This window comes from Rousettus aegyptiacus, unplaced genomic scaffold (assembly GCF_014176215.1).
Source record: "Rousettus aegyptiacus isolate mRouAeg1 unplaced genomic scaffold, mRouAeg1.p scaffold_m13_p_16, whole genome shotgun sequence".
In the NCBI taxonomy this organism is placed as follows: domain Eukaryota; kingdom Metazoa; phylum Chordata; class Mammalia; order Chiroptera; family Pteropodidae; genus Rousettus; species Rousettus aegyptiacus.
In genome coordinates this window covers 53848715-53861664 of record NW_023416291.1, presented here as the reverse complement: position 1 = coordinate 53861664, position 12950 = coordinate 53848715, and the positions used below count along the sequence as shown (strand labels likewise).

The 12950-nt window shown below is 65.4% G+C and overlaps 1 protein-coding gene across 7 annotated transcripts in view; it reads right to left on the bottom strand.

Annotated features, from left to right (window-relative positions):
• The window catches only part of AP3D1 (adaptor related protein complex 3 subunit delta 1), a 48538-nt gene that overhangs the window by 3884 nt on the left and 31704 nt on the right, over positions 1 to 12950 (bottom strand). For 6 of the 7 annotated variants that reach the window (XM_036234170.1, XM_036234169.1, XM_036234168.1 and 3 more), the window contains 23 exons: positions 12525 to 12574; positions 11030 to 11079; positions 10403 to 10451; positions 9528 to 9673; positions 9300 to 9448; positions 8999 to 9229; positions 8265 to 8496; positions 7374 to 7519; positions 6786 to 6927; positions 6392 to 6463; positions 5567 to 5642; positions 5159 to 5355; positions 4846 to 4919; positions 4403 to 4577; positions 4147 to 4212; positions 3510 to 3608; positions 2598 to 2744; positions 2296 to 2343; positions 1747 to 1936; positions 1504 to 1592; positions 1264 to 1349; positions 498 to 619; positions 332 to 411 (listed from right to left, as the gene is read on the bottom strand). In XM_036234170.1, coding sequence (XP_036090063.1) covers positions 332 to 411; positions 498 to 619; positions 1264 to 1349; positions 1504 to 1592; positions 1747 to 1936; positions 2296 to 2343; positions 2598 to 2744; positions 3510 to 3608; positions 4147 to 4212; positions 4403 to 4577; positions 4846 to 4919; positions 5159 to 5355; positions 5567 to 5642; positions 6392 to 6463; positions 6786 to 6927; positions 7374 to 7519; positions 8265 to 8496; positions 8999 to 9229; positions 9300 to 9448; positions 9528 to 9673; positions 10403 to 10451; positions 11030 to 11079; positions 12525 to 12574 — 2716 coding nt within the window. The remainder of the gene's footprint in view (positions 1 to 331; positions 412 to 497; positions 620 to 1263; positions 1350 to 1503; positions 1593 to 1746; positions 1937 to 2295; positions 2344 to 2597; positions 2745 to 3509; positions 3609 to 4146; positions 4213 to 4402; positions 4578 to 4845; positions 4920 to 5158; positions 5356 to 5566; positions 5643 to 6391; positions 6464 to 6785; positions 6928 to 7373; positions 7520 to 8264; positions 8497 to 8998; positions 9230 to 9299; positions 9449 to 9527; positions 9674 to 10402; positions 10452 to 11029; positions 11080 to 12524; positions 12575 to 12950) is intronic. The other variant, XM_036234167.1, reaches the window with a different exon arrangement.

The following is a 12950-nucleotide window of genomic DNA, read 5'->3' as shown; positions in this document are numbered from 1 at the left end:
ATAGAGACGTCGAGAACCCCACAACGAAGCTCTCAGAAAAGAGAGCTCCAGGCCCGGATGGTTTCCCTGGTGAATTCCGCAAAGCGTGTCAGGAAGAAACACATGCGTCGCACGCACAAGGCCTCTCCCAGAGGGTGCAGGATGGGAGGGAGCTCCCACCTCGGGCCACGAGTGCCCCGACAGGTGAGGGCAGGCCGCCTGTGCGCACGACCACGAGCTCCCCGGGCCTCGGCGGAGCAGCCAGGCTGCACTCGGCCCGCTGCACTCGGAGCTGCGGGCACGTGCGGGGCACGGTGAGGGGCCGGGGGGCCGGCGGAGGCCTCGCACTCACCTTCTTCACCAGCAGGCAGACGTGGTGGCCCTGGATGGAGCGGCTGTACAGGGAGGCGCAGGAGCCCACGCGCTCCACCACTGCAACAGACCGGGCGGGGGTGAGGGCGTGCGGCCCCCGGTGCGCAGAGGCTGCGCCCTCCCCCCAGCCCCGTCGGGCCCCTTACCAGAAAAATGGTGGTGAAAACAGATTTTCGCCAGGAGGTTCTGGAAGGACATGCTAATGCCATCGACTCTGACTGAGCTCATGCTCAGGTCCCCAGACTCCAACAACTTGGCAAAGGCGTCGCTGTGAGGACACAGGGCAGGGATGCTGACGACAGGTAGGTTCCCCGTCACCAAAGCAAAGACCCAGCCCTCCTGGCTGCCTGCGACTTGGGAGATCTCTTATAAGATGTCGTGGGCTGAACGGTGTCCCCCTAAATTCTTATGTTGAAGCCCTGACCTCAGGACCTCCAAACGTGACCACACTGGACGCAGTGTCTCTAAAGGGCCGGTGAAGGTAAACTGAGGTCACTGGGATGGGACCTGATCCAACACGACTGCGGTCCTCCCAAGAGGAGATGAGGACGACCACGAGGACGCGGGGAGGGGGAGGGGGCGCCCGCCCGCCAACAAGGGAGGCCTCAGAGGGACCAGCCCGCTGCGCGGTGACCTCTGACCCTCGCCTGCCCACAGGGAGGGGACGTGTCTGCCGCTGGAGCTGCCAGGCCTGTGGTGTGTGTGTGGCCCGAGCTGCCGACACATCAGAGCCGGACTTCCTACGCTCACTACGAGCGGGACACCTGACGCGTGTGCCGTGCACGCCTTAGGTCTGACAACTGTCTGAGGTGACCGCAGACTCGCGTGGCATGAAAGCGGGTGGGCCCGCACTGGCCCCGCCACAGGCCCTGGGGTGGAGGTGGGCGGTGTGGCTGGAACGGGCTCACGCACCTGTAGCACGGTGTCGTGATCAAGTACGAGGTGCAACTGAAGTGCAACTTGAAGTCCAGCTTCTCGTGGGTGGACCCTTCACCGTTCTGCTGGGAGCAGGGGAGCAGGGTGAGGGGCGCGGGGCCGGCCCAGGCCATCAGGCAGTGACTCCCATCTGGGACTCCACTCGCCCTCAGGACACTGGTCCCTGGGTTCTGGGTGTGCTCGAAGTGGCACTGGGGTCCTGCAGGCCCCACGCACCTTGGCAATGAAAGACAGGGTCCCCTTGAGCTTCTGGGCCATGACGATGCTCTGAATGGTGAACACGAACTGGGCTTCGTTGGAGATGCCTGGCGAGGGCGAGACGGCAAGCAGGGCCTGAGAAGCGGTGTGGGGGAGGCCTGGGAGGGGCCCGGCCACCCCTGGCAGAGTGGGCACCCTGGGACCAGGGAAGGCCGTGGGACGAGGAGCCAGACGTCCCGGGGACGCCGGTGGCCGGCTCACCTGGAGGCAGCTGGAAAGGCACAGGGACGCCGTCGTGGACAGAGGAGCCCTCGGGCCGGGCCAACTTGGTGTTGAGTGAGTCCAGCACGTTGAGCTCCATGCTCTTCAGGAAGCTGCTACTCTGATTCTCCAGGACTATGGACACGGTGACCTGGCTGTCTTTCTGCAGGCTGCCCTGGATGTCATACGTCTGCGGAGCAAGCCGGGTCAGTTGGTGTGGCAGAGCCCGCGGGCCCCCTTCCAGGCCTGCACGGGGCCCGAGGGGTGTGAGGAGCACCTGCCGTGAAGACGGGCCCTCTCCCCGGGGCTGAGCGGACGCGTCCCAGGTTCCTGTCCTTTGCTCGGAACACAATTCGCTGGCCCCTCAGCCCCAGACCCCGCCCCTAGTGAGGCCTCGAGGCCACACGCGCTGTCACGCCTGTGCTGTTGGTTCTTCTCCCGCAGGCCGCTGACAGGGAGGTGCAGCCCCCGCCCCCACATGCAGCCACGACGCCGCGCAGAGAGCCCCAAGCCATGTGCCCGTGCCTTTAAGACACCCACGTTGCTCACCATTTTAACGTAGGCATTCTCGGCTAGGAGGCAGTAGCTGGACATGGGCTGGGAACAAAGGAAGCTGGTTCAGCTTTGGGTCCCCAGGGCCATAGGCCGCACCCGTCCAGAGAACAGGGCCTTGCCACAGGCTGTCTGGTGCCCTGGGGCAAAATACTAGGACTGTGAGACTCGGGGGGGGGGGGGGCGGGGCAAGGAATTCCTAGATGACGTGAGTTTATGCCCGACACCCGCCCCCCGCCAGCCGGGGACAACAGCCACAGCGAGGCTCCGGGGCCACAGGGGGCGGGAAGCGCCCTCACCGGGAGAGGCTCCTCCTCCAGCGTGCCGTTCTCCACGGGCCCCGCCGCCCCGTCGCCCGCAGGCGGCTTCTTCTTGGACTTCTTCTTGTCTTTGGACCTCTCCTCCTTCTCTTTCTTGTGCTTCTTCTTCTTATGCTTGGAGGGTTTCTGAAGCCAAGAGAGAGGGTCACCCCACTTCCCTGGCACCACCGTCCCCTCACACCGTGACCTCAGACATGGAGACCGAGTGTGCCCGGTATGGGGCACACGTGCGGGTGGACGGGGAACTGACGAGGCCCAGCTGGCCGCGGCCGGAACACAGGGGCCAACGAGCGCGAACGCGGCACGGTGGCCCGGCAGCCCCCGAAGGCACCGGGGCTCGGCGGAGGCGAGGCCGGCCGCACGAGCCCGCACACGGCCGCGGCACGTCCGGATGCCCAGACACACACGGCCCGTGCACACGGGGCAGCGCCACTCGGCCGTGAAAGGCGGGGAGGTGTGGACACGCGCCACGACGCGGATGGACTGAACACACAACGCTCAGTGACAGATGCCGACACACACGGCCACACGGCGCGTGATTCCATTTACGTGAACCGTCCAGAACAGGTGTGTCCAGACAGGAAGTGGGCAAGTGGATGTCAGGGGCTGGGGACAGGGTTATTTTTTCGGTGATGGAATGTTCTGGAAGCAGACAAAGATGGCTGCACACCTCTGAGAACACACTGCCCGTCAGTGAGCAATCCACTTTACCAGGCTGTCAGTGTCGCGAAAACCCCCGCAGCACACGCACGGCGACGGAGCCCTGCCAGGCGGTCGCCACCGCAGGGCGGGACTCGGGGCAGCGGCGCCCTCCGCTGCGCCCAGGCCTGGTGCCCTGCAGCCTCCGTGCAGGCCCACGGCCCCATGAGACCAGGCAGCTGGCCCCCTCACCTTCTCGCGGCCTCGCTCCTCCTCGCCCTCGTCAGCCTGCTGTGGCTCCTCGTGCTCCTCCTCCAGGGCAGCGACAGTGGCGCTCGCCCCTGGCTCTTCCTGCAGGAAGCCCAGTGGTGGGGGTTCGGGGGGCACCTGGGCCTGGGACGGAGTGTCCCCTGCCTGTGTGCCGGGACACCCGCAGAGCGACGAGCCCCGGGCCTCCGCCAGCATGCCACGTGCCGCGTCAGCAAGCAGGAAGTGCAGGTGGCCAGCAGAGAGGGGAGGAGACCCGGCCTGGGGCCGCCGAGCCCTAACTGCAGAGCCGAGAGCCCAGAGCGGCCGGGCCCACCGACCTCCGCGTCGCGACTATTCACGGCTGCTCCCTGGCTCTGCCACGAGGGCCAGATGCTCAGTTGCTACCTGGGCAAGACCTGGGGCACGGGAGCTGGCCCAAACCTGACTCACCTGTGTGAGGGTCCCCCCGACACCCTCCCACACCCGAGGCCTGGGTGGCCGGGAAGGTCTGATGGGTTACGGAGGGGAAGGGCTGCTGTGGGCAGCACCCGGGAGCGTCCCCGCACTCCTCACGGAGGCAGCTGTGTCCAGCTGCGGACGGTGTGGGGCTGGCACAGGGCGCCCGCCCACCGGCTCTTACCGTGGACAGGGCTGGGGCGGCGGCAGGCGGTGGCGTGGTGGACAGCCAGAAATCTAAGTCTTCACTCTGAAACCAGACAGACAGGGCTTCAGCCAAAGCAGCAGGAGGGACCCGAGAGGGCCCAGGGGGAGCCTATGGGATACCCCAGCAGCCCGGGGCCACGTGGGCGAACACGGAGCGGCCCGGGTTCCACCGAGGGCGGCGGGCAGGGCCCGGCCCCCTCCAGCAGGACGGGCGCGCCGAGTGTCGGCCTCACCCTCTGCTCCTTCTCTTTCTTTCTCTCCCGCTCTTTCTCTCTGTGCTTCTTCTCTTTCTTTTTGGGCTTCTTGCTTTTCTTCCCCACAACGGGAATGTCCTCGTTCTCGGGGGACTTGGAGGTCTCAGTGTTTCTGTGTTTCTGGATTGGCAGCTTCTCACTGTCGGCTAAGGGCCTGCATCGGAATGGGGAGGAGGGGGGACAGGTCACAGAAGGAGCCCCCTGCCAGCCCACAGGCTCCAGATCTGTTCTCCCACATGTGACCCTACTACTGACCGGTCCCCCCGTACGTGACCCTGCCACCCAGCACATGCACGGCCCAAAGGGAGAGCCCTCTGCCACCCATTTTCTCTGCACGTTGTGCAAAAAACGCAGGACGGAGAGGCACGGCGAGGACGCAGACACACCAGGAGACCCAGGCCTGAGTCCAGCCCCGCACTCACTTATCCAAGTCTATGTCCAGGGCCCTGTACGGGTCGTTGGGGTCTTTGTCATCCTCATCACTAGGCAGAGCGTTCTGAGGAAAGACAGGGACTTGGGGTCCAGGTCGCCCAGCCTGTTGCGGACCCCAGCTCAAGCCCAGCGGGACCCCAATCGAGATGGACATCCAGGTCCACACTTACACCCGAGGCGTCCAGTCCGGGCCAGCAGAGGCCACGAGAAAGTGGACGCGTGAGAGGACACCCACTCAGCCCGGCCCGCGCCCACCCCCCGTCCTGGGCAGGGGCGACGGCAGCACGTGCCGGGCGGGCGGACCTCGGGCATCTCCTCGGTGACGATGTCCACCTGCTGGGCCGGGGCGATGTCCTCGTCGCTCTCGGTGTGCAGCGAGCTGTGGCGCCGCGGCTTGCCCTTGGCGCCCTTCCTCCGCTGCCTCCGCCGCTCCTTCTCCAGCCTTTGCCGGTGCCGCCGCTGCTCCTCTAGCTTCACGTACTGCTCGGACGTGGGCAGGCCTGCGGGCGCACAGCGCAGCTCAGCCCGCCCGGCCCCCACGGCCCGCGCTACGGGGCGAGGGGACCTGCGGGCACCGTCCCCCGGGCTGCCTGGATGTGGACAAGGGCTTTCTGAACGGGATCTGGGGACCGGGCCCTTGGTGTTCCGCCAACCTCACCACCCTACGCTCACGCCACCTACTGTCCCCAGGCTGTCGGCACAGACACTTGCCTGGCACCTTCAGGGGCACCGAGAGGTCGATTTGCACCACGGGTATGTGCTCCACGCCGGGCGAGTCCTGGTACCGCTGCAGAGGCAAACAGCGAGGTGTTACCGGGCGGGCTGGACAGATGGGTGACCACGCCCGAGGAGGCCAGCACCCAGCGTGAGGTACGCCCGCCCGCAGGAGCGAGGGTCCTCCTGGGGGCACAGTCCGCAGCACAAAGCAGCGCTCGGTCAGCTCCTCCCTCTGAACCCTTTGTTTTCCAAATTAGAAAAAAAGAGCAGACTTGACACCTAGGTGCGACGACAGACCCGCCTCCCCCCCACGGCAGGACGAATCAGCCAGGTGACGTGGGTGCGGCAGAGTGTGGCCATCGTAGCCCTCCACACGGCAGGCCGGGCAGGGTCTGCGGGCCCCTCAGGAGGCTGAGCAGTGTCACCAGGAGACCCAGCAATCCCAAGCAGGACCTGAGCACCTGTCACATGGAGCTGGACCCCTCGGGGAGCCCAACATGCTCCTGATGGCGGGCTGCTGGGTGGAGGGTGCCAATGAAGGCAACAGGCACCACCCCAGGTCAAGATCTAGACTGTTCCGGTCAGGTGGGACACCCTTGTGTCCGCGTCCTCCACCCAGAGGCGCCACCTCCGCAGCCTCCTGGGACCCGCTGCTCAGAGCAGCCTGAACTCGGGCACTGCGCGTGGCCTGGCTTGAACCCTGGCTCCATTCAGGAACCCCTTGAATTCCTGCCGCTAGCTGTACCAAGACGGGGGCCTGGTGCGCGCCCTGGAATGGCTGTGGGGACGTCTCTGGAGACCGTTCCGGGATGGCCTTACCTTTTGGGGAGACGGGGAACTTTTGATGTAGAATGGGTTGTTGGCCTGCTCCTGCTTCCGGGCTTCTCGGCGCTGTGGGAACAGGAGTCGAGGCCAGTGAACACGTGGGACACGAGCTTTGCGCCCTCCCCGCTGTGGGGCCCTTGGCGCTTTCCTGTGGGCCTGGGACCACAGGGAGACTGGGGCTGGCAGTGGGAGGGAGCAGGAGTGGGGACACAGCTGAGACCAGAGCCAGGCCGGGCCCCCGAGGCTTCCTCCAGGGAGCTCTGGGGTCGAGAAGAGAGAAACTTCTCGTTCCGGCAAAACCCGACTCTGACACCAAGGCTGGGCCCAGCCGGCACGCCCAGGGGACAGTGCGGCGCGGAGCCTGCTCAGTGGGAGCCACGGGGCTCACCCGGGCCAGCTCCTCCTCGTCGGCCTCAGGTGGCCGCTGCTTTACAGGTCGCTGCTCCTCGTCGTGGAAGATGGCCTTGGGCGTCTCATCCTCAGACTCGCTGTCAGACGGCGGCTCATTGATCCAGGCGTCCAGGTCCAGGCTGCAGGACACGGCGAGGTCACACAGTGGCTCCAGCCCGTGCACCTGACCCTGGGACACTCACAGCAGGGGTCACGGCGGATGAGACAGAGCCCAGGGGACCCTGGAGTCAGGCTGTCCCTTGCAGCCCTCCCTGTATTCTGGGCCCCCACGTAGCCTTGGGCTGCCTCCTGCAGAGATTTGTGGGCAAGGGCCACCAGCAGACCCGCTTCCCAGGGGTGGGGGGACCAGGCATGGGACCGACAAGGGCCCCCGAGCGTTGGTGAGCACCCGACATGGCCTATGAGACGGCCTGTCCAATCTACGGGCGCTCAGGCACGGAGGCCCTCACTCCGGGCCCTGCCCGGCCTGCACTCAGATTCAGGGTGCGGTGCTGCTCCCACCACCCCTCCTGGGGCCAGCAACCTGCCCCCGGCTCCGTGTCCTCTGACGGGCCACACAGCTCACCCTTCGGGGACCGGAACCTTCTTCTGGGCTTTGGGAGCCACAGGGTTCAGCTCCCCGGCGAAGAGGGCACTCACTTCGTCTGCCACTGGCACGTCCTTGGCCTGAAGCTTCTGGATGTGCTTGACAAGGTGCAAGATGCAGGATGCCTGCGGGGGCCGCGGAGGGACATGGGTGAGTCATGGAGAACGGGGCTGCGAAAGCCACGCGGCACCTGCAGGGCGTCTCTCAGCCCGTGCGGAGGCCCATCCCAGGGAAGGCTGGAGCCCTGATGGGGACATTCAGAAGGCTCCCCGGGGAGCCTTCAGCTGAGAAAGGATCCAACCAGGAAGAAACCAGCCCGACCACAGTCTTCAACTAAAGGAAGTGAGGGACAGACTTGGGGACCACAAGGGACACACCGTGCCATAAGAACTGCCCGGGCAGGGCTGCGCCCCAGATGCCAGCAGGGGTATGCAGCTTCAGCACCGGGCTCCCAGGAGCGCAGTGTCTGGCCGCAGTCTGCCACGGGAACCAGGGTCCCCAGCCACTGGGCAGGCTAACGCCACACACCTACCCTCGATCTCAGAGAACACCGGGGTCCACTGAGCACTAGGAAGTACCACGTGTGGTGTGGGAACCTGAGAAGCTCCATGCCGCCAGGGCGCCGCCAGAAGCCAGGCCACCTGACCGTCAATGCCCACGTTGCGACTCTCAGCTTGCGCCAACCCGGCTCCTCTGCGGTGAGCAGCAGCGCGCCCGCCCCCAGAACCCTGCCACCACGTGGACGTCTCCCTCTTGGGCCGAATGACTCAAGTCTGCCGAACGCACACCCTGAGGTCGCCTCCCAGCTGACGCACCCCCATCCTCGGTGGGTGCTGCCTGTGCCCTGAGGAGCCCGCGGCCGGCGCGTACCCGCTCCTGGACCTCCAGGTCCGCGCTCTGCACGAACTGCGGCAGCCGCTCCACCAGGAGCTGGGTGAGCTCCTGCGCCGCCTCGGCGTCCGCGGCCCGCTCCTTCTGCTGCAGGATGGACGCGTACAGCTTCACCACGTTCTGCACGTACACCGCCTGGATGTGGCCCGGCAGGGTGGTGACCTTGGGCCGCAGCATGGCCTCCAGGGTCTGGTGGGGCTCCTGCAGGTGCCTGAGAGCAGGAGGTCACGTGAGTGCACGCCCACCGGCCCTCACCTGGGGTTTTCCAGGAGCCAGGAAGAGAGGGCAGGCGCCCTGCTCTGGGGGTTGGGGGGCATGCTCCCGACCCCGGCCAGAGACAGGGACTACGGAGAGGAAAGGAGAAACCATGGCAACGACGTGACACAAACAACTCCTGAATAGCCAAATAAATAAAAGGAAAAACACAAAAACAAAAACACTGGTCCCCCGCGAGAGTCTGTGATGAACAAAGAGTAACGGGCAAGGACAGGAAGGCAGACTCAGGAAGAGACCCCACGCCTGCGAGGACGGCAGGCCCTGGGTCCCCCAGCTTACAGGGACTGGTCCCCAGTGAGGAAGGGCCCGAAAGCCATGCCGGGGGAACCGGGCTTTGGTGCAGCCGGTGCCAGAGAAGGGACTGCTGGGCACGCTCCCTCATCCCTTGTGCCCTCCTCCTGGGAACCCAGGATCCGGGGGCCCGGGCACCCACTCACTCGGAGAACTCCCCGCAGATCCAGGCAGCGGCGTAGAGCACCTCACAGATCCCGTTGCGCTGGGTGCTGCTGGCCAGGAGGTGGGCGCTGTCAAGCAGCACGGACATCTGCGACACAGCAAACTTGCGGATGGCCTTCACACGGATGGCCACGTCCAGCATCTGCGAGGCGATGAGGTGGCCATGGCGGGTGCCCTCCAGCCGGGTCAGCTCCGCCAGGATGCTGATGTACCTGCGGGAGGGGGCTGCTGAGACGCGCCCGGCAGGCTGCTTGTCCCACATGCCCAGGGCGGGGGACGCACCACTCAAAGTTGGTGATGTGCTGGTAGTTGGCCTGGCTGCAGATGTCAACGATCTTGGTCAGCAGCTCGTCCCGGTACGCCGTGCCCTCGGCCTTGTCCACGTGGCTCATCAGCTTCTTGACAATCTCCATCAGGCTCTTCTTGGACACCTAGGGAGGAGGAGCATTGGTGAGGGCGGGCCGGGTACGGGGACGTGGAGTCGTGGCCACCCCACCCGGGGGCACGCACCATTCCGTACAGGAGGTCGAGGGCACGCAGCCGGATGGACTCATCCTTGTCATCCAGGCACTGCAGGACGAGGTCCTTGTGGGCCTGCACAGACTTGGGGTGCGTTCTCAGGATCTTGGACATGGCCAGCAACCCCAGGTACTTCACTGAGGGAATGCGAGACACAGACGCTGTCACGGTGCGCCACGACAGACTCAGAGGCCGATACCGCCTGCAGCATGGCCCACCGCTCAGCCCTGACAGCCTGGGTGCCCTGGTGGACTCGAAGGATATTCTCAGGGTGGGGCATCGAGAAGCAAGGGGCAGACCCCCCCTGCTCGGCACTGTTATCTCTGCTGTCAAAGTGGTTGCTGACACGTTCCAAGTGTGGCAATGCACATGACACCCGACTTTCTGCCTGGCCTGCACTGGGAGAGTGGACAGAGGCGTCCCAGGCCCCGCAGGCCTGGTGAGACCCTCACATACCAGGGGCCCCCAAGCGCCCCTGTAGGCCCCGATGCGAGATCATCTAAACCAAGAGTGACAAACTGCCGCCCACAGGCCATGTCCAGCCTAAAGCCTGCTCTGCAGATGATACCGAACTGGCCCACAGCCGCGCCTGTCACGTACATATCGTCAGTGAGGCGGCTCCTGAGCTACAGCAGCGAGGACCATGTGGCCTCAAAGCTAAAAAAGTTACGGGCTGGCCCTGCCCCAAACAAACAGCTCTGGAAGCGCGGACCACCAGTGTCACTGGCTAGAACTTCTCAACAGAACACGACTACAGAGGAAAAGTGCACGCAGCCAGGCGGGAAAGCCACCAGGGAGCCGTGAGTCGCCGCGGCCAACGCCTCCCGGGGAGAACGCACACAGCTCCACCAAGGGGGGCGCCTTACGGTTCTGATCGGAGTCTTCTATCAGTATCCGCAACTTCTGGACACAAAGCTGCAAACAGGGAGACAGTGCTGATGACGCGCCGGAGGCGGTGGCGTGTGCGGCCACGCCGGGCCCACCGCCACGCGGGGCCGCCCCAGGCGCCGCCCAGGACACTGACGGCAGCGGGCGCCCAGCGCGGGTGCACGGAAGGGCCCGCGGAACACGCGCGGGACACCCTGGGGCTTCCCACGGGCGCCAACGTGAGAGAGCACAGGGACAGCGCAGCGGTGCCTTCCGTGCCACTGTGTCCCTTGTGCAACTTAAATATAATCCCAGCCCCCAGACCGACAGGGCGACCGTCGCGACAGTCCCTAGGCCACTTATGGAGCCCCTGGGGCTCTGTGCTCCAGGGCGGACATGGCATTTACAGGGGTCACAAAGAAGCGGGAGAGCCAGGGTGGCTGGGGACCTCAGGAGAAGGGATAAAACAGGCACGTGTCTAGGTGGCTGCAGGGGGACCAGGAGCCACTGCACAGTGCAGGGTGCTGGGCACGAATGGTGGTGGCGCCTGTCAGGCCACGGGGCAGGGCTTCCCAGGTGGGGACGGAGGGCGGAAGACGCCTCGCCGCGGCCGGCCCGGGACGTACCTGGATGCTGGCGCTGTGGTTGGGCATGCCGGAGGACAGCGAGATGAGCACTGAAACAGACGGCCCTGGCTCAGGAGCCCCTCGGCTTGTCCACTGTGCGTCCAGTGGGGGGCCCCAGCCAGAAAGCCCGCCGCAGCAGGAACGCTCGGCCTGGCCGACCGTCACATGGAGGGTGGACGTGGCGGGCTGGCGCGCTCCCCGGGAGGGCCGGCTTGCAGGGCTAGCCCTCGGTGGCGGCTGGAACTGGGCCCCGGGGCTCTTGCCACCACCCCGACAGACCCCCAGCGCTAAGCGCTCTGTGCAAACACGCAGTTCACACCGAGCACCACCCTCCCCCTGGGGTCCAGGATCTTGGACGTGCCGGGCAGAGGCGCCTACGTGACCAGCCCCTCAGAACCCTAGGCATGGAGTCTGTGTGGCCAAGGGCAGATGAACACTCCAGGGGCACCAAGCATCTCTGCCCGAAACAGTTCCGTGGAGCTCAAGCCACACAATCCAGGCCCAATGACCCTGTGACGCCCCCACACAGGCTCTGCCAGAGCCCCATCCACCCCAGAGCCATTTCCAGTCCCACCGTGCTCTGTCCAACTTTCCAGGGGCAGAAGCCCTCTTTCCAGGGCCTGCATGCCCCACCTCCAGGCACCAGCCGCGGAGCAGGCCCACCCTCCCTCTCCACTGTTATGGAGCCTCGAGTGTCATAGCCCAGGCCATGCAGCTACAGGCTTGGGGCACAGACCCTGTACCACCTTCCTACGAATTGCTAAATGTGAGGCTGTCCGTGGGTCCACGAGGAGGGACCACGAGGCTGTTCCCCGGCCACTCCAGCCAGGGCAGGCAGAGGAGGAGAGGCTGAGGCCCTGAGGCGCCAGCTCCCACTGCCAGTCTACAAGATGCCCGGCCATAGGGACACAGGGACCAGACGGTGATGTAGGAGGCGGCCAGCCAGGTCCAGGAGCAACGGACACCGGGGGAGGGGGGCCCTGTGACTCCTTGGCGCGGTGGACACATGACCGTCCGCAGTGCTCCACAGGACCCTGCGCTGGGTCCCGACCCCCACAAAGGGCCTCTTGGGAGACCTTCCCAGGAGGACATGTGACTGCGTCTCACAAGCCCATCTGCTGAGGACCCCCGTTCCTAGGTACCCACAGGGGAGGTGGATAACGCCAGAGGTTTGCTTAGAAACAGAACAAAGAAGGCCCGTGTCGGGCGTGAGGACTAGGCCACGAGCAGCAGGAGCTGACACCGGAGGCTGGGTACGGGCAGTGGGTTCTGGCTGTGACACTTCCCAAGGGGCCCAGGCGGGGCTCAGAGACTGGAGGAAACCTCCTGCGCTGAGGGTGTGGGAATTGGGGGGTAAGGGCAGAAACCTGTGACTACAGGTGACCTTGCAACACACCGGTGGGGCCTGGGGATGGCCATCAGCGGCTGGCCTGTCACAAGTCCCACCACCAGGACCAGCACCCTCCTGTTCCAGATCCAGGTAAGCGGCTCTCACCTGCGATGACGGTGTTCACACATTCGTAGAGAAGGGACATGGCAGACGTGCTGGGGGGGGAAACAGAGACGAGGTGTGAGGGCTGCCCGTGCTACTCTGCACTGTGTCTGAGAAGATGCGGCTGTGACAACTGAGGTCTGAAAGCCACGGCATCGGAGGCTCAGGGCGGGTAGGGGCAGCGCGCACCCGCCTCCTAGTCACCACAGGTGGCCATGGGTGCCCTTTGCCCTCGCCTCCCAGCTGTGTGACGTCCATGAAGGAAAGGCAAATCCCCTTCCTGCTCTGGCAGCATGGAGAAAATTCTAGCAGCCTGGAACACCCCTGCCTGGTTCTACTCTAACAGGGAGCCGGAGGGACAGTCGCCTGTGGCCACACGGGGCAGGCAGACCACAAAAGCCAGAGCCCCGGTGCGACCCCATCTGGGAG